At 37.8% G+C, this 20,942-nt stretch overlaps 1 protein-coding gene across 2 annotated transcripts in view; it reads right to left on the reverse strand.

Moving 5' to 3' along the window:
- Nucleotides 1–3,931: 3,931 nt before the first annotated feature.
- RIC1 (RIC1 homolog, RAB6A GEF complex partner 1) overlaps nucleotides 3,932–20,942 on the reverse strand; it is a 65,645-nt gene continuing 48,634 nt past the window's right edge. For both annotated transcript variants that reach the window (XM_052775659.1, XM_052775658.1), the window contains exons 11-26: nucleotides 20,366–20,518; nucleotides 19,811–20,014; nucleotides 18,323–18,361; nucleotides 17,941–18,051; nucleotides 17,254–17,343; nucleotides 16,504–16,664; nucleotides 15,341–15,479; nucleotides 13,315–13,431; nucleotides 11,662–12,390; nucleotides 11,188–11,346; nucleotides 10,944–11,077; nucleotides 9,622–9,908; nucleotides 8,644–8,838; nucleotides 6,560–6,737; nucleotides 6,230–6,418; nucleotides 3,932–5,839 (exon numbers count right to left, since the gene is read on the reverse strand). In XM_052775659.1, coding sequence (XP_052631619.1) covers nucleotides 5,554–5,839; nucleotides 6,230–6,418; nucleotides 6,560–6,737; nucleotides 8,644–8,838; nucleotides 9,622–9,908; nucleotides 10,944–11,077; nucleotides 11,188–11,346; nucleotides 11,662–12,390; nucleotides 13,315–13,431; nucleotides 15,341–15,479; nucleotides 16,504–16,664; nucleotides 17,254–17,343; nucleotides 17,941–18,051; nucleotides 18,323–18,361; nucleotides 19,811–20,014; nucleotides 20,366–20,518 — 3,171 coding nt within the window. In that variant the 3' untranslated portion in view covers nucleotides 3,932–5,553. The remainder of the gene's footprint in view (nucleotides 5,840–6,229; nucleotides 6,419–6,559; nucleotides 6,738–8,643; nucleotides 8,839–9,621; nucleotides 9,909–10,943; nucleotides 11,078–11,187; nucleotides 11,347–11,661; nucleotides 12,391–13,314; nucleotides 13,432–15,340; nucleotides 15,480–16,503; nucleotides 16,665–17,253; nucleotides 17,344–17,940; nucleotides 18,052–18,322; nucleotides 18,362–19,810; nucleotides 20,015–20,365; nucleotides 20,519–20,942) is intronic.

Consider the following 20,942-nt stretch of genomic DNA (forward strand, 5'->3'; position numbering starts at 1 on the left):
ATGCTAGAGTTCTTCCCTGACTTTTGATGGCTTTGAGAATCTATTATGTTCTCTATTAACATACATAGTACTTTGTTTCATATCTGTAGGTAAAAGAGCTTCAGAAATAAGCACTTTATCAATTTAAGCATGTGGTTGCAAAGCAGGCCTGTACCTGTTGTGGTTATACAATCTAATGCAGCATTAGAGCGTCACTGTACCTTCAGATTGCCTGTCAGGTAGAAGTATGCATTTGAAGAAAGAAAGTGTTGCGGTAGGTGCAATGAGCAGGAGAATTTCAGCTGTCATACACAAAGTGACAGACTGTTGAGCTGAGTGGAGCTGTTCTGTGTTAGCAAGACCCATCTTTAATGTCTGTTCATTTTAGGTTGCGTTGCAAGCCTGTTGGAAAAACACTAATCAAATAGACAAGATCTAACAAGTCTATACAGAGCTAATTGTAGCATATGAGACATAGCTGCTGAAGAGTTTGCCTGCATGGTAATGCTGTTCACTACTTTTTTCCTTGAGGGCTAAACCTAATCTGGTTCTTGATAATAATCTGGAAGGACCCTGCAGGGTGACCCATTTTAGAACTTGATGTGTGGTCTCAGTGAAGGATGGATAAAAAGCCATGCAAGATCAGTAACCCCAAGTGCTGTCACAAAACTGTGTGCTTCAATGGTGTGAAGTTGCGCAAGTGTGACTTCTGTTTTGAAGCTAGAACATGGATTCTCAAGTCTTCATGAAAATCTGTTCCAGTCTCAGAGGATAAATTAGTCCTAGAAATTAGGCTTCCCTGTTCACTGCAGAAGAGGTTCTGCTGGGCTATGATACTTTATGGTTCAGACGAAGCTGCAGATGCAGCTTGAGAACATGCCAAGCATAAAGCTGAGACTTGAGCAGGAAGTATAAGCCAATTTAGGGACATCTAGTCACTGCTACCTATATTTCAAGCAGGGTGTCAAGCACCACTGGCCATGAACAGAACAGTTTTTAAAAAAATTTCAGTTTCAGAAGGCTGTAAGAATCAGTCTTGAAAGTTAGCAGTAGTTCATCTAGAAAGGAGTAATTCTGCAGTTGGGTCTGAGACTCTGGAACAAATAGAAGCTTCAAAGCCAACAGGTACAGGAGAATTTAAGTAACTGTCTTAGAAAGCTGCCCATGCATGGTTTATTCAGGGTTGTTTCTGTGTGTGGTGGTGTGGTGTTTCTTTTTTTTTTTTTTTTTGATAGGAAACAATAATTTGAAAAAAGTTATGAAAGAGTGGTTAGGTGCCTTATGTCTGAACTGTTTAGCTAGCTTCAACCTCCAGTTGTGTGCTTTTGTAAAGTCTCTTTTCAGTGCTGTCTGGCAGGAAACTCCTTGAGTTTACTTATCTCAGGTGTTACATAATAAATAGAAAACTCAGCAAGTTGTATCTTTCTTTCAGAGTGGTATGAGAAAGCTCTTTCCTTTTCTGTGTTTAAGCACTTGGGACTACTTTTGCCATTCACCACAAGCTGGCATTCATCTCATTGCCCACTAGAATATTTCAACAGTGTTCAGCTCTAGGATAGGAAACTATGATGAGACAGTAAATTGCATCTGTGGCCTTTTTTCTTGGGGCCTCTCCTTCCTTCAGTGAAGCCAGCCTACCACCCTCAACAAGTTACCCATCATCTTTTATATATCATTATAGCTGTAGACAACTCCCCTTGGTTTATAATGAGAAGGGACCTCTTTTGTACAGGTTCTGGCTAGATCATGCATTCATGTATTTGTTTACTTAGGAGTGAATCTCAACCTGTAGCTTACAGACACTTCAGCTTTAAAACTGTTTTAAGTAAGTTGGTTGCTTTGGACTAAAACACATTAGTGAAAAATTAGCTTACTTTGGTTGACGTAAGTGATGGTGAAAATTATCCTCAGAAATGTGACTTGACTCAAGCAGTTTTGCGAGTATACCCTGCGTGAGAGGATTTTTTAAATGGGTAGCAAGGAATCCAGCATCGTTGCTGTTTTTCGGAGACAATTGGTTTTGTACAGGATGAGAACCAGATCAAGAAAACTTCATATGCAAATGCTGGTGAAGGAGGAAGTTGGACATCTTTCCACAGAATTTAATGGCAAATGCATAAGTAGGCCAGGCTGGTAAGAACCAGGGCAGCCAGTTTTATGTGAGCTGGATAAACAAAGTATGATGAGAGGCAGTGAGTTGGAATTCCGTAGACAATGCTGACTCCCAGCTGGTTAAATGGCCCATTTTTCCTACGTGTATGTTGAGGTAATAGTGCATATTTGTAGATGAATAAACCTTTTGTGGTGGGTTAATCTTGACTGGCTGCCAGGTGCCCACCAAACTGCTCTCTCATGCCCTCTCCTTAGCAGGCCAGGAGGAGAAAACGAGATGAAAAAGCTTATGGGTTGAAACAGGGAGATTACTCATTGGTTACCATAACAGGGAAACCAAACTGTCCTTGGGGAAAATTAATTGACTGCCAATTAAAAATAAAGTAGGATAGCAACAACAACAACAAAAAAATAAAACCGCCTTTGCCCAACCTCCCCCTTCTTCCCAGACTCAACTTCACTCTTCTACCTCCTCTTCCACAGTGATGCAGAGGGATCGGGGATGGTTAGTCAAGGGTTGGGTCATGGTCAGTCTGTAACAACAATTCCTCTCTGCTGCTCCTTCCTCTTCTTGCTGTTCTCCAGCTCCAGTGTAGGGTCCCTCCCATGGGACAGTCTTTCATGAACTGCTCCAATGTGGATATTCCTCTCAATGGGATGCTCCTTCAGGAACAGACTGTTCCAGCACCAGTCCCCCATAGGCTGCCACTCCTGCCAGAAAACCTGCTCCTGCATGGGCTCTTCGTGGGCTGCAGCTTCCTTCAGGGCTCATCCACCTGCACTGGTATGGGGTCCTCCACAGGCAACATCTGCTCTGATGTGCTCCACAATGGGTTGCAGGGGGACAGCCTGCTTCACCGTGGTCTTAAAAAGATCTTAACTAACTGCTAAACAACAGTAGCACAGTAGTAAGATACTAATATTGTTAGTGTATTGGTTAATGTATGTTTTTACTTGTACAGCTCCACATGCTGCAGACAATCTCTGCTCCAGTGCCTGGAGCACCTCCTCCTGCTCTTCCTTTATGGGCCTCCCTGTCTGCAGAACTGTTCCTCACATCTTTTCTTCCTCACTCATCTCTCTCACAGCTGCTGCACAGCATTATTTTCCCCCTTGTTAAATATATTGCAGAGAGGAAGCACCAGCTTGGCTGAGGGGTTCAGCTATATCCCATGGTGGTTTTGTTGGAAGTGGCTGCACCTGACACAGGGGCAGCTCCTGGGCTTTACTCACTGCAGCCAACCCTGCAGCCCCCCTTGCTACCACACCCTTGCCCCCTAAACCCAATACACCTCTTTTCAGAACAGTAGGTGGATGTAACTTCAAAGGTGCACTAATAAGGTAACTTTTAACTTAGAAGCTTGATACATTCATCCTGTAAAACAGACCATACAGGTATGATGTGGCAAACTAAAACAATCTTCATTGGGTAGTTTCGAAAGCTTTGTTTCTCTGAGATAACCTACTTGAATTCTGCAAAGTTACTGTCAATGGCTTGGAGTCAGAAATAGTTATTTTCCACAGGAGTAACTTCAAGTAAAGTTGAATACATTTGTCTTTTAATTACAGGTATAACAGCAGTGAAATTGAAATACAAAATTAGCACATAAGATTTGCATAGAGAGAATTACTACTAAAGAAGTACAAACTTCTAAAATTTCACAACTAAAAAGATTTAACTGCTAAACAACAGTAGCACAGTAGTAAGATACTAATATTAAAGAATGTTAGTATATCAGTTAATGTATGTTTTTACTTGTACAGATCCAAAACCTGAACAGCAGAAAGCTGATCAGGATGAGCTTGGTTTACATCATTACCACAGAACCACAGAAAAATATTAACTTGAAGCACAGTTTTTATTTCTTTTACCATAGATTAAGCATGTTTTTTTATCATAAAAAAGCTTTAAGTATCCCCATATAACAATAATAGATTTTGATGTCAGATCACAACAGGCTTGTAGGTATGATAGACATTATATGTAACCAGTAGCTACAATGCAGACTAAGCTTAATGCTGGGACTCTTGAACCAGATTTTTTTCTTTCAACTTCACTATTAGTTTCAACTCTTAAATGGAAATTCAAGCTGCATTCACTGAAATCTCCAGCTTTCCAAGTAATACTCGCAATTATTGCACTTGTACTGGTTGTATTGGCTTAGTAAAGCCATTCTAAAGCAACAGTTTAACATTTGTACATTTTAAAGCACTTGATCTTATCTACAAAGGAAATAAAGATGATAAAACCACAATTTATTTCAACTTAATTGTGAATATTCTTAATTTTCAGAGTTTAAATGGATGTGCATTTAGTAACTACACTAGAAAAGCAACAGATGCTGTAACTACCCTATGATGACTAGTTTGGTCCATGTCAGTAATCAAGTGATGTTATAAAAAATAAACTAGTTTATTTTGTATAAAATGAGTAATGTTGCATTTTTGTTCAGATTGCACAGTACAAACAAGCTAATACCTAAATTAATACTGTTACAGGTAGTTATTACATAGGGACAGCAGCTAGAAAAAATAAGTACCTCAAAGCAACAAACTTCTGCAGCCAGCTTTCCATAACATTGTATGAAAGTTAAATATGTCTTAGTTACAAGTATGCATATTATAAAATGTTTGAAAAATGTTTAAGTATGAGCTGTTAAACTAATTTTCCATAGCAAGAGTATATGATGATTATTTACATTTAAAAAATCCATTTTTCAGAAAAGAATTTACAATGAAATAAATAACCTTCAGCAATCCCTTAAGCCCAACTACAAGATCTGTAAGTGGCAGTAAAAAACAGGTAAGCCACCTTGTGTCAATGTTAGGTCAGTAAAGTATGCCTCATCCAGAAAGAAGTGCAACTCTGCTTTAACTTTACTAGTCATCTAGGAACATGCACAATACATATAGGTACCTTCAAATAAGGTACAGCCTTGAGTATTTGTACAAGAGTATTCACAAAAACATACAATATATTTTACAGTCCTTTAATACAAAATATCGATATCAAACCAATCTGAACTGCATTGATCAGATATTTCTTAGGCAGGCAAGCTGCAAAGTATAACAGTTTTTAAATTTAATCCCCTCTTTGCCTTTTAAACTCAATTAAGAGATAAGTAGTTCCTTCAGAACATGTTGGTGATGTAAAGGTACTGATGAACTTTAGCTGAACCTGTCTCCATATGTATTCACTGTCTCTCAACACTATTAAGTATCAAAACCTAAAACTGTAGTCTGAAGATTGCATCAAAAAAAAAAAAACAACCAAACTTGCCTCCTTTTGAAATTATTAGATGAAACTGCTGCTTAGTTATCCCCACTAAAGATTTCAAAGATTGAAATATTAAAAAAAAAAAAAAATCATAAAAATAGTTCAAATCCAAAACATGGAAGCATGTCTAGAAGCTGGTTTGCTTCCTTTCACACCTGATGCTTGGGAAGTTGTTCATCTTCCATTTAAGACACAATACAGTCATAACTGCCTTCTTGGAATGAATCCTCATCCTCTATCTTAGACTTGTCCTCTTCATGCCTGCTTGCATTGCTGTTGCCAGCATCACTCTGAGGATTAGCACCATGGCTAGATGAAGTCCTGCTTTCCTCAGCTCTGGGGTTCACTTGTTCAGTAACCTTAGAAGGATTCACTGGCTGAAAAGCTTCAGGCTGTACTTGCTCTTCTGCTATTTCACTTAGTTTCTGGATCTGTGGTTTGATGATATTTAGAAATGGCTTGTACCCAGGGCTAGGAAAATAACAGTACAGAACACCGTGAGTGAATTAAAAAACAGTACTTCTGTCATATGCCTGAAAAGCAGCTTTTCTTGGGAGATTTTTAATATAAATGAGTATCTTCTATAATCCTTCCTGTACAGAAACTTTTTTTTTTTTTAATAGACAGGAAAAGGCAACCATAAGCAAAACAACAGAAGCTGGGGGTGTTGGTTGTTTGGGGTTTGGTTTGTTGGTTTTTTTCCAGTTTGATCACACCTGTATTAAGTGACTGTCCTGAAATTCTCTTCAAAAGTGCTTTTAAATAATTCTTTCAGCTAGGGTTGAGAGAACTCAAAGGGGTTTTTTAGATAACTAATTATCTACAACTGGAATGAAAATGAAGGTGGAAAATAACGCTTACCAATCTGTAGAAGCCCATTTGTCAACAGCATATAGGCCAGTCTTGATGTTCTGACAGATTTCTCCATCAATATCAGAGGATTGCATTATACTGAAAACCTGGTTGATTACTGAAGATTCTCTGAGGATAAGGCCTATGACAATACACCAATCCAGACATCCTGCTTCCATGAAGATATGTAGCAAGTACCTATATAGAAAAACAGTCTACTTACTTCTTTTTCCACTCTAAAGACAAAAATCCCAGTGTGATTCTGTAGACAGTGTTTCTTTCCCCTAAAGCTACATACTAGTCATTTTAAGTTTCAAATGCAAAGATTATGTTACTTACCGCAGCTGGACCTGTGACTTGTGTGGCCCTTTACTAGCCAGTTCTAAAGAGAGATGTTCAAGCTCTGACTGAGTTAAACTTAGACTGGAGAAGTTTTCATCCACCATGGTCCAGTCACCATCCACCATAGAACTTGTTTCAGTCAGGTCCGTTGCTGAACCAATGCTGCATTCATCACCTATCAAAAACACTCAGAAACATGAGGGGAAAAGAAACTGCTTGCTTTAGCAAGATGCAGAGTTTCTGAACTACTTCCTATAGCAATTGACAAATTATGCAGTAATGCTTTGCTGTGTATCACAGTGCTAAGTTGTTATTTCAGGCATACTGTCCATCCCACTTCAGCATTCTTCTTGTTACACTATATGGTGGAACTATTATTGGAGGAATGCAGTAGTTTTTCTATCAAATAAAAATAATTCTGCAGAATAATATCAATAAGGGATCCTAAAGATGTGTTGGCAATCATTGTAAGAGCACAGTGACAGCCTCTTACATACTATAGTCCTAGAATTAAGTCTGTAGGAAGGGTTGTGGTCTGTCTGAAGATAACTCATTACTTAACTGTTAAAAAGGAAGAAGCAATAGCAAGTTCTTTTCTTCATACAAAACCCTGAAGATTCTGAATGCTTGGTAATGTTAATATTCACCTGCACTAATTACAAAAGGAAATAAGCATTTCTAATAAACACATGAAGAGTAGATGTAGCCACAGAATTTTCACAGGAACAGTATCAGCAAAGCTAAAACCATTATAGTGGTGAGTCATAAAGGCACCCAACCTCCAGAACAGTTTCCATATTAAAGTAGATGTATCTTTTCTGTGGAAAATGTTTAGAAAGTCAGAAAGTTGTTTTATTAGGTTCTTGCCCATGCATGCCGCTGCTGGCTTAATTATTTGTGAAATTACTACTATTAGAATTCAGCTCGCAATTTTTTAAAGACTATTAATTTAGTTTCACTTTAGAAATAAACCGCTTCAAAATGCATACCAAAGTCCATTGAACTCAAAGGTCTTCATCCAGCTCAGCAAAAAAAATGAGATACTTGTTTATAGAAACAGCGGTAGTGGCAGACAGCAGTACAAGATAATGCAATGAAAAGAGGAATAAATGGGGTAAATTTAAATTATGCTTTTTTGGAGAGTTCTGTAACAAACTTACTTAAACCTAATGCATTCTTGCAGTCTCCAGAAGTAATAAACAGAAGAAACAGAAGTGAAAATAGAATGAGGAAGTGCCCAAGCAGAGGAAGAGAACCTCACTCTTTCTTCATTTTTTAAAGCCCATCAACTTGTTAAATTACAGCTCCAAGTGCTCTGACTCTCACAGGAGGCCCTAGCATCTTGGGGAGATTGTAGTTCACACTTATATACTTAGGTCTTTTCCCTAATAAAGTGGGAATCACATGATGTAGACACTGTTGAAAACGTTGCTGTATGCTTGAGGACAAGAGGGAGCAAAAAAAAAAAAAAAAAAAAAAAAAAAAAAAGAGAGAGATGAATGGTCAGACAAACATTTCCTGTCTCTGACTGTGATCAGCAAAGTTTAACAAAGAATAAAATTCCCTGTTGTATTTTCATAAGCTGATCATACATTTGACCTTTTAAAAAAGTGATTTAAACAAAGCCATAGGAAAAAAAAAACTATATGGGACTATAATTTCCTCAATAAAGAATGTATATCTTTCTAAAGAAATCCAAAAGCACAAAGTTCATGCATTAGAACCGTACCGAACTGTGCAAGAGGCCGACCCATGCAAGAGGCAAAAATATAAAACTTAGAACACTCTTCCCAGCCAGACTGTAAAAATACTAAATTTCAAGTTACTACCACAGGCAGGAACTTCAGCAAATATCAATTTCATATTCTACTTCAAGTACTTAAAGATGTATGACATGGGCATTATCTTTCTGTTGTAAAAATTTTTGTTCACTTTTCAACAAATCCTCTTTTTTTTCTCTGAATTATGGTTATCAGCAGTTGAGAAGCAACAATACAGCAGTGGCATGCAAGTATCAAAATAGAAATGCGTACTTCCAGGTGCATTTTTCCAATGAGTGGACAGAAGGAACAGAGACCAACCTTTACTTAGCAAAGGAGAAAGGAATGCATCTTGCATGTGTGGTCCATGGGATGAAACAGTGTCAATCTCTCTCTGAGAGGAGCTGATAGCACCAAGCCAGCTGCGACTCCGAGGTGTGTTTGAAACCCCTGTGTCCATTTCCATGTTTACAAAGGCGTCTGCAGACTGAGATTTTAGCAACTGCTCCCCTACGGTTAAAAAAAGAACCCACCAAAGAAAAGTCATATAAACATCAAAAAGGAAATTGGGAAAGTTCTCTCCAGGCACTTCAGGAAGCTAAAACTTGTATCTAAGTCAATATTCAATTAGTTTGCTGAGGGATCACCAAAAGCAAGGGAATGCAGCAAGTTTACGTACTTCAAGAATTTCTGATCAGCTTTTTATGTCAGCACTGGCGTAAAAGAAATATCAGCTGATAAAGTGTTAGCATCAATAGAACTAAATTATAGTGCTGCTACTACCAAAAAGAGGAAGACTTGGCAGCTAGTATCAACTTTGCCCTGAGAAGATAAACTACTGAACTGAGAGATTAATAACACAAAGGAGGTTTACTGCAAGTCCTCAAAATTCTTACCCTTTAACATAAAGCAAATTTCAAATATTAGAAACATTACTTTTTTAAATATAAAAAGTTAATCAAAACCTCATCTAAAGGCTATATAAGAATGTTGATTCTAGTAATTTTCTGTAGAATTTACATGAAAGAGCAACTCAACATCTGCACAAGTGATACCCAGTTCAGTATGCACCTGAGAAAGCAAGAAACTTCAACAGAAACAGTACTGTAATCAGACTACACAAGAGATGCCATCTGTGCTAAACAGATTCCCTTAAAAAAACACACCCTGTGTGAGAAAGCTGTGCAGGTGGCAAGCCTCAGCCTGTTCTTTGCTTGGCTGAACTGAGGAAGGACAGATTCAGACTGATGGGTGTAGGACTGCAGGAGGGAAACCAAATCAACTCAGATGTTACAGCACCTGTCTTGTACTTTCCATTCTTGAAAGGTGAATTAATGGACGAAGCCGGTATGACTGGAAATGGCCAGAGGAAATCCTTGTGTAGCTTTTTCAAAGCAAACACAAAATCCTCCACGCGGGCAGCTCTGGCTCGCTCCTTGCACAGCCAACCAATCAGCTCAAAGCCTAACTGTGCAGCAAAGCAGCCAAGGTCTTTCAGCTTGATTTCTTCTAGCAGACGCCGAGCATGCCGCCAGAGCATCATGTCAATGTACATGTTCTCGGCACAGTCGCTGTCTTTACTCCACCTATAGACAGACCAGAGAACAGTGACATTAAGACTGATAAAACAGAGTTGTAAAGGTTGTTGGCCACAACCACAGTACATGGAGTGACCAGAGTAGTTAGTGGGAGCTTTCTATGTACCAACAGAAGCAGTTTCCACCATTCCTTGCTATTTATGTTCTCTAAAAGATCCCTGTCAACAGGGAAGTGAAATAAGGGAAGGAAGTTACAACAGCAGCAGTGTCCATACAGTATTAAACTATTAGCAATGCAGGAAAAAGGTAAAGAAGGAGAGATAAAAGGCAGATGCCATTGCAAAGTGACTTCTGAGAAACAAGTTTAGAGAACAAGTCAAGTATTAGTCTAGGACCCTTCTTATCAAAACTCTTAAGATAGTACTCTCTATGGAAAATTACTAAATAAAAGCATTTGAATTTGTACTAAGGTTGTTCTGAAGGTCTTATGTGGGGAAAAAAGCCAAAACCAAGATAATAATGAATCCCAGCTCAGTGCTGCTTCTGAACATTAATACCGATCAATATGAATTCTGTATACAGCAGTTTAAGAGGGATTCACCCCAAGGTATAAAAGGCTCTATTTATGGCTTGGCAACACACTGCTAGATCAAGATGCGCACAGTATCACAGTGCAATGTATACTATGATGCTAATAGTATACTGTGTATACTAATGTATACTGTGAGCTGTTCAAGATGTATCTTTCATCAAAACAGATCCTTCAAATATAAGGCATGCAGTTTCACTAGCTATTTAAATTACTACATATGCATCCAGTGGATCCATGTAAGTGTGCCTGTGCATATATACATACAAACACACAAACACATGCATTTACATGTGTGAGAACATATTCTCCCAAGAACGCAAGAAAGAGGCACAGACATTATGAGAGTCAGGAGGAGACAAACGCAGAAGGATGTGGAGGGAAACTATGACAAATGTAACTCTCGTATAATGTACCTCTATAACTTAAATTGGTAAGAGAGTTAGTACGGTACCTAACAAAGTAGGAAAGGAGAGGACATTACTACCAATTACCTTTTTCCAGATGGGCCAGAGGGCATACTCAGTGTCTTTGTCAAGTTAAATTTGCTATGGAGATTCTCTGCTGATTGGGATAAACTAATGCTGCGATGTCTGAAGAACTCAAAGCCACTACTTGAACTAGGTTCCTAAAACCAAGAAAACCCAAACATACAGTCAAAGGAGCAAACACGCTATATAATAGCAAGACTAATCATACAAGGTTTGATGCACAGTATTTACTATTTTAATCACAAACCTGAGTTGTTGGTGTAGCTGGAGGTGTCTCTGTTTCTCCAGAGCCAATGGCTTTAAGAAATCTGATCATATGACGACAAAGATCCCACTTTCCCTGCTCTAAGGCAGTATTAAATAGGAGAGTAGCATGTTGTCTGCTAACTGCTGGAACTTCCATATTCTGCAAGTAACAAAGCATAATTAAGTCATTTGCTTTTGCCATCAAGCAACAGAAGTCCTATTAAGTCAAGCCACGACATGTCACATTCAAGTATACCAGAGATTAGAAGCAGCAAATTTCACGCTATTATTTTCCTTTTTGTAACAGTAAACTAACTACTTACATTGTATAATATTCTGCCCCTTCATAACCGGACATAACAGAAAACTATTAAAAATTTGTTTAACTTGCATTAACTTTGATATGACAATATTTTCTAAAATACTACAACATTAGTAAATATCACCTCTCTTGCAATATATGAGGTACCGTTACCTGTAGGATAATAAGATAAGAGGCAGCTGTGTCCAAGTCCTGGGCCATTAAGCACTCTTCAAATAAGTCCTTCGGGTTTCCAACAGCAGCAAAAAGGTAATTCCACAGGGCATATTCTGTCTTCCTAGCACAATGAACAACTGTCTGCAGGAAGAGGGGGAACTCTGTAATGAACTTCGCCACAGTGGGAAGCAGAGGGTCGGGAATGGGTTCCCGCGAGGTAGCTTCTTCTTCCAGCACTTCATGAAGCATCAGTTCTAGTACATGAGGAAAGTATGGTAATGTGGCACAGGAGTGGGCCAAAAGCAAGGCTTGTTCACCAAGGTTCCTAACCAAGAGCTGGCGTAAAATGTGATGGAGGTAGATCTGAGAGGTTCTCTCAACAATGGAGAAAGGAAAGAGAACCTCTAAGTGTTCTCTAGCACTGGTTTGAGGATATAAACAGTCATAGAGCACAGTGTCATTAACAGCACCAAGAACCAAGGCATCTTCAAACAAAACAGCCAATGGGTATATGTTGATGTGGAAAGGCAGCATGATCCGTCTTGACAGAAAGGAGTGTGGTTTTCGATGATCTCTGGGAAACAGGGGAAGCCAGACTTTCATACCTGCCCCACCACAGCTGAGCCACAGAGCCTCCAGTAAGTGGCGTTTCTGTTTGTTGATCCTGCAAGTAGTCCACACATTTTCAACAGACTGGGCTAGGACAACTGGAGCACAAAAAGGCAGCTATTTGAAAAACAAGAAAAAAAAAAAATCAGAATTCATTATTCGTTTGGTTTTGTTTTGTTTGTTTTTTTTTTTTTACCCACTTCACAAGAACTCTTTTCAGCTAAGAACTATTCTCTTCAAACATGTTATTCCTCTAACAAAGAAGCAGCAAATATGCTTATCCCTTAACTGCACCCTACCACCTGGGAAAGCATCACTTATTACTTACATTAACTCAAAAGACACTTCTTTCAATTTTTTTAACCTCCTTAGTCAGGAGGCCAGAGGGGTGAAAATAAGGGAAGAAAATAAAAATCTGCTCTCTTCTTCTTCAGGGAGCCCAAGAGTCCAACCTAGAACTGACAAAATTACTACAAACACCAAATTTGCTAGTGTTTGATTGAGCTGCAAAGAACTCTTCATCTAAACTTGTCAGATTTCACTCTCCCAAAGTGCTTCTTTCATGTAGAAGTGTTTTTCATCAGTGCAGAAAAATTGAAAAGTTCAGTCACTGATTTCTATGATTGTTGTTTTTAGGAACTTTGTAAACATACTCTGCAAAAAATGATAATGTTCCATAAACATACAGAACAGTTTTAGATGGACTGGAGATTCTGTGTCATTACTGCATACCAAATTTTGCACAGGACCTTTATGCTTAAAACTGGCATCTTTCACTGCAATACAAGTAGTAAACACAAGTAGTAAATACTTCGGTTAGACATTCACATAATTAAGTAGTAACATTTCACAGATTCTTAGAAAAAAAAATAAATCACGGGAGCAGCGATTTACTTCCAGCTAACAATTCAGCCTGTAAGTGTAGACACTGCCTTGCATTACAGACCTCTTTTCTTTATGCCTGGACCACTCCCTTCCAGAACTTCTTCAGTCACTGACATCTTTGAAGCCATATACAGTATTCCACATACATTTACTCACATGCTTCCTTTGATTAGGATTATTATCTTTATCTCGGATCTGGGGTCCAGATCGATCCCTTTGCAACATGATGAGTTGTCCTGCTAAGTTTAGCATAATACTTTCAGCTTCACAAGCCTAAGGATAAAATAGTATTATGCAAATTATTTGAGCTTTTTGAATGCATCACTTGACCCATAACCACAATACAAATCCAGAATAAAAAGAGTAAATTAACTGCACTGCCATACAGAGATGACTAACAACCAAATGCAATGCAGAAGGACTCAGAAAAATCCAGTAGAACTAGGTACCTACAGATAGGTTCATTCATATAGTTCTTGTGCAAGGGAGTAAATACTGGAAGGTTTCTTGTTCACTAGACTTATTCCATGTGTTTATTTCATACAGGCTTTTTCCAACTATGCCTCTTAGCATGGGCAAGCCACCAGTATTTTAAGAAAAATAAAGCTCTGTGTTCTTATCAGTATCACCACTACATAATTGCCAGTATCTGACTGCAAAGACTAACACTGGTACAGAAGCCAAAAAGAGTTGAGCCATAAAGAATTTAGCCACACTTGGACAGCATCTTGAACTTTTAGAAGCTGCGCTTAGAGAAGAATCTTTCTAGTTAGGCATATCAGGAAAGCAAAGTATTGTCTAAAGATTTATTTCAGAACTGTTTCATGTTAATTTTAAACCAAGTCACTGGAGCTAATACCATGCTGTGCATGAAGTTCAGTTTTAAAATAAATGGGTAGGGGGCCTGTATGGTAAATTTGCAACATCAGGGGTTAAGGTCACCAATAGGCAACAACACTGAGAAGGCTGACACACTCTGCTAAGTCAGACACATTGCTTTGTCTACAGTGCAGTGTCATGTTCAGTGCTAACATTAATACTTTTCTTTTGGTCAGGAGGATTGACAAAGTTTGAAGATATGGGCTCTTAGAAAGAAAAGAAGTAGTATTTGTTCAGTTTGAAGCTAAGTTTAAAATACTACTAGTGCTCTAAAAAGTTTCAGTAGCTTTTTCTCAAAATTAGGAAACAGCATATGTCAGGTAGTTCAGGAATAAGGACGCTGTCTCACAACAAGATGGACTAGAAAACCAAAAGCATGTTGGCTTTTATGCCCTTGTCTAAGATAGTAGCAAAGTCTCAGGACACATGTTCAGCATTGTGGGACACTAACTTAGAATGAACGGAAGGAAGCAAGCGCAAACCTTCAGATTTTACATCTGTGCCATTGCTGTCCTATCTGCCAGTGGCTTTGGTATGTGGAGAAAAATATGCACCTTCACATGTCTACAGGCCTGCCTCACAGACAGCGCAACATCTGAACTATCTTAAGGTAGCTGCTCTGATGAGAAAATATGCTTCATACTGCAGCTACTCAAATAGTTAAGCTTAATTTGTTTATACAACAGGCAACAAAAATGCAATTCTCTTTGCACTGTGCTTTCAGTGGCCTGAATCATTTCCTGGAGTTAAGACAGGGCTTCACCTTCACACCTTGGTCATTGTTGGCTGTTGGCCTATCCCCTGACATAACCAGTGGGAGAGATCATCTTACTTTATTTTAGCAAGTAGGAAATTGACTAGAAGTAACCTTACAGGGTCATATGCCATCTTTTCCTTTTTTCTGTTTATTCTTTGAGTAATGGACCTGTTGCTGCAAGAAAGGCACTTCTTAATGCCATGGACTGCTCTGGTGTTCAACTTTTAATGCACAATAGAGAAACATACCCTTGACATAGTTAAGTTTACTTTGTCCTCCAACGTTTGCCCTCGAACTTTACAAGATGACAAAAGAAGATATGAAATAGAAGTAAGAATTTGGATTTTATTCCTACCACCACCCACCCCGCCCCCAGTTCACACATAAAATGTCTATATAACAAGAATCAGAAGAAACATGTTCCACATTTTACTACATAGAAGAACCACTGATTTATGGTTCATTTATCAGCACGTAACCTTTGGGGACTAAGCTAACAAATGTAGGCACCAATTCTTTTAAATTTGAGCACTATAGACCTGTTACCTGCTGAGGCATCTTCAAGGTGATGCCAGTCTCTGTCCTCACTGATGTCAACGTAACAGACACTACAAGAAAAGGATGAGGAATGTACCGAGACATGGACACTTCTTGAAGAACTTGGATACTGGCAGTAGGATTAAGACTGAAAGGAAAGATGACTACGTTTAGCAATTTTAAAATATTTGCAAAATATTGTTTAAAATAGTATTTAACATAAAATTAATACCTTGAAGTAAACCTAATGAAAATAAGCAACTTAATCTCAGCAAACAGTTTACTCTATAGACTAAAATTATTTTTCTTTAACCAGGAATCCCACAGGTCCACGTATCTACTCTACATAAAGTTACCAAATAAACCTAAGCTGGGCTACTTTATCTTGATAGTTTTGGGGAATACAGCTACAAGTGGATAGAAGACAACATCAGATGCTTCAGAATAAGACTCTATTCACCCTTCAATAAGACAATTCCAGGGTTTGGATTTTGTTGGGAGTTTTCTTTGAAAAGCATTGAAAATATTTTCCTCCAAAGTGGATCAACAGCTTGCTTTCTGCTAAAAAAAAAGGTCCTTTCTTGCTGAAACCAAGATGTCATAAGTGTAAGAAAAATTGCCTGCTTAGGCACTTCAAAGAACTATCTGGGAATCCTTATCTCCTCCTTAGGTTCACTAATCTTAACTATCTGAAAGTATCTGGCTCTTATGTTGCTACTTCTTTTGCACCAAAATAGTTCCTGACAACCGCAAACCAAAATTGTCTCTCTTCATCTTTGCTACTCCACCACCACCCTCACCAATTTCTACTTTTAATGTTAGAAACATTTTTTATTAAAAATATTCAAATATGTGGGTGCCTTTTAGTACCTTTTTCTTCTATTTACATTCCATTTTCAAGTCCCTATCAGCTAGAACATGTTTGTACAGACAGCTGGAAACACGCATATCTCAGTCACTACCTCCACACCTAATATGCCTATCTGCATGCATGCAAGTGACAACACTTGTGAACTATCACTTGCGCATACAGATAACACTTACCCCTCTGTATTTTAAAAATCTGACTCCACAAGTTATCAAACAACTTTATATTATGATAAGAATTTACTCAGACTGAGAACAGATTTACAAGTACATTACTGCAAAAGCATGTAAATACTGATACTCACCCCTCAGGCCTTCTCTCAATACTATATAGGCAAATGGAACAATCTGCTCTGAAGAGTATTACAATGTCCCGGAAGACACTCAGTAGTAATGTGTCTGCTTGCACTTTGGTGATGTGTGCAAATGCATTGTCAAGATTAGATGTTCGCAGGTAGATTCTCAGCTACAAGGAAAAGGTTTGAATACAGGTTCTGTTTACCAACAAATTAATAGTAATTCCGCATTCAATTATTTTCTTTTTTGTGGAATGGCTGTCAAGGATTTCTAGCAAGACACATAACTGGGTTTTTGTTTCATCAAATGTTTTATCCATTGCACTATATTATTGCATCCAAAGTGGTTAAAGAACAGTACAGCCAAATCTGAAGTACTAAACAACAAACAAAAGGAAGTTTTATTCATTTGTTTTAAAAAGCAAAGAGTAAGTAAAGCTCTTCCGCCCATCTAATTTAACACCTTACAAAAGTGTCCCAAAATACTGTAACTAGATACCCCAAAACAGGCTTCATGCTAACATGCAAAAACATCACAAATTTTTCAGAACAATGAGTATATTTTTGGTAGTCAGCAGAAAATAGTTTTTAATAGCAATAATAACCTTTTCTGCAAAGAATTACTTACATATTAATAAAGAATTTTTGAACATGACCAAAAGTCACCTATGTATCTAACTTTTCATATTTATAATACTACTGTAGAAGAGATCAGATATTCTAAACATGATTAATTTACTTTGAAGAAAAATACATCACCTCTTCCTGATGATCATTTAAATTATAACATGCAAGAACAATGAAGTCATTCCACCACGCTAAGCCACCTGTTACCGTCATATTTTGCTCCTGAAAAAAGCAAGCAAATGACATATATGTATGTAATTTTATATACTTATACACACATACACACACGCATACATTCTATGGGAAATTTCTGAAAGCCATACATAATCTCTATCAGCTTTACTGATAGTGGCAAGATAACCTATGTATATGAAGTTTTTGTTGTATAAAAAACCCAAAGTACTAAAGAATAACATGTGAAAGACAAACACCATCTTACAAAACACAGCTCCACAGTTCCTTATGCTACTGGCATGCCTGAACTCTCTCAAATTAGCTTTCTGCTTCTGGCCAGAATTTACAAGCTTGGCATCCAAAGCTATGTCTCACAAAAACTGTCAGATAAGACATATGGGAATGTCTGACTATACGCACTCAGATCTGGAAACCTTTTAATAATCAGCCATGAATTATTGTGCCAAAGCCCCAAGATAAGTGTTTCAGCCACTTTATGAAAAACACATGCAAAACCAGCATCCATAATCCCAAGTGTGTCTACAGGTTATTTGAAAAAGATTATTTTTTTATTTTCTCCAAGAGATACATTCCAAGAAGTACAACCTCCCCAGTATACCTGAACAAAGTACTATACCCTCTCACCTGGGTAATGTTTCCAAACAGCTTCCATTTTTTGGTAAGTAAAGAATAATGTGCAAAACCAAACTTGCCAACAACAGCTACATTCTGTCCAAGCTTGTCAATAGCTGAAAACTGTTCAAAGAGAAAAAACCCAGAACCTCAGGAGGGAACTTATTTAAATGATACATCCTATCCCCAGTGCACATCACTACAAGGCAATATAATGTCAGAGTCAAAACTTGTAAGGTATCTTCATGTTTTCTACTTTACTGCCCAACATATATTCTTCTTTCTGTAATTTAAAACAATGATTCCATCTTCCTGAGCTCATCCAGCCCTAAGGGACAGTTATCAACAACCCATACCTTTAAAGAGGCAAGAACATATTCTTTAAATAACTCACCCTTATAGGCCAGTTGCTCTCTAGATACGTACTATGAATCTAAAAAAAAAAAACAAAAAAAACACACCAGAAAACCAGAACCATAACTATACCAAGCACTATTAAAGTAGTGATTAACTGTAATGTTCTACAGGAATTTGTACAATGGCCATGTTTTTCCAAAACACTGGCTTAAAGGTTTTTAATATTGGGATTTCTTTTTTAAATACAATTAGGTTCCCTGCCCCCCACCCCCAGAAAGTTACTGAAGCCTAAATGTTAGCCTGTTTTTAATACAAGAAATATAGAAATGCATTAACAACATACAATACCTAATACTATATTACAGATTAATAGTCAAAATTTGCTCTTCTCCCACCCTAGGTAATTCTCCTCCACCAGAGCCTTTCATGGGAACATAGAAGTTTTGATAAACATAGCATTCAGGAGGGACTTTCAGTGTTGGGATGAAATTTCTAATCCCATCAGAAATACACACCAGCACATCCAAAAGCCTTGTTATGAGAGCATTTGGCTGGGATATGTCAAATTAAATCTTGATCCTGGATTGTTCATGTCACATGGGATGATACAAATCCAGGTTCAAACTCCAGTCCTTGGTCTGTTACAAGGAGGTAGGTGCTCTCATTGCCCAGCCACTGGCTGTTCTCATGGTTATATTGCTCCCCCAGTAATTCCAATTGTGTTAGTTTTGCTCCTACACAGAATGAGGTCTCTGCCCTCCTGCACCAGTTTCAGAAGACAGAAAAGCTACCTGGCCAGCTAAAGTGGAAATTCAATAGTACCTAGAACCTGACATACATGCCTAGAGTCAAATGCTGTTTAGTAATACCAATTCATTTACTAGATGAAAAACAAAATCTTGGGGACCTTTTAAAAACATTTATTTAGAAAAATATCTACCAATTCAAGCATGGAAGAACACACACTAGAATTACAGATCAAAAGTTATTTAATATTTCTTCTATATTCCAGAGAAAATAGAATCTGTCCCATTACTGCCCCTGGAAATAATTTCTTTTTCACAAGATTGACATTGTGAAATTTTAATTACATGCTTAAATAGATGTTGTCTAAGACTGCTTGAAAATACAGCCAAAGTCCAAAGGCTGTATTCATCAGCTGAATATGCTTAAAGTAATTTGCATAAATAACAGAACAACCCCCTAAAGGATTTCTTGCACATTGCACTTATTCTCCCTTTCAAAGCATAGGAAAGTAATTTAACTACTCCTTCCTGAAGTCAAGAAGACATTTAGATTTTTTTATTGGCTAGGATGCAAACTCATAGCCACAAGGCTGAGACGGTCAACATTCCTTTACCATTTGGCCATAAGAAAAAGCTGTACCAGGGGAAACCCAAGAGGCAATAAAAAGGCAATGATGTCAAACTAGAGGAAAATGGCAGAGTGGTGAGATCAGCTGCAAATTCCAGTCCTATAAACTCTTGCAAGCACAGAGCACATATGGGCAACCAGCAACAATTACCTGTACAACATGCCAATGTCTGTGTCCTAGTAAAGTGCTTAAACCCTGAGAATCTAAACTGCCATCTGAAAAAGGGCCTCTTTCCCTGGCAGGCTTATGTTCAGAGTGTGCTGAAGTATTTCTGGGACTCTGAGCCTGTGTTGCATCTCCACAGTTCAAATACAAGCGATCTTCTCCTTGAAGGAGGACTTGTTCCTGGTTACTCTACATTCAAAACAAACAACAAAAAAACAAAAGCAACCTTGAACTCCATGTACAGAAAACAAAGGAAAACACATGATAAATATATTAACAAGTTCTATGTAAACAATATGAAAAACAACCATTAAGGCAGTTCTCAGTTTTTGTATCACTATGTACTACCAGGTTTCATGTTACAGTATTGCATAGCACTATTTTCAAAGTACCATTTTAAAGGTTCTGTGATGAAAAAAGGAAGACCAGTCTAATGGCTACAGAACAGACTTAAAACCTGTTAAAAGAATAACTCAGAGGTCACCTGAAAACTGGAAATGTGGTCTGAAATAAGGATATATTTATCAACAAAAAACTTACCATACAAGGATTAACAGTGAGTGCACTCTTGATGAAATGAAACTGCAGAATACCAAATTGGCGAGCTTCATTATTTACATCTCTTTCAGGCTTCACGTTTGAAGAAGAATTCCCATCAATAACCCACAGATGATATCCTTCTGATCCCCAGGTCTGAATGTAAAAAAAATAACAATAGTAAAAATGCAAAACCAACACTACATATTCTCAGAAAACAAGAACTACAAAAACTTGCTGTAACTGAAACTGATCTTATGAGGGACATGAGCTTGGTAAAAAAACCACACAGTTTGGTGTTCTAAAATGCATCATCACAGGAATCATAAGTAACCCATAGCAGTAAAATCCACAAGGAACAGTAAGAATCTAGCTTAAATTCTTTTCTTTTTTATGTAAAAAATGTTGATTAAATGAAAAGTAACTATGCAAGACATCCACATAAGTAATGAAGAATGTTTAGTTTGCAGCTTAAAGCAGCTAACAAAAAATTCACAAACAGAATCAGGTATGAAAAGATCCTGATCCCCAAAATTACAGTCGTTGTTGTTCATTAAATTCAATGGTATCAGAATTTCAA

Source organism: Harpia harpyja, chromosome Z (genome assembly GCF_026419915.1).
Source record: "Harpia harpyja isolate bHarHar1 chromosome Z, bHarHar1 primary haplotype, whole genome shotgun sequence".
Classification (NCBI taxonomy): domain Eukaryota; kingdom Metazoa; phylum Chordata; class Aves; order Accipitriformes; family Accipitridae; genus Harpia; species Harpia harpyja.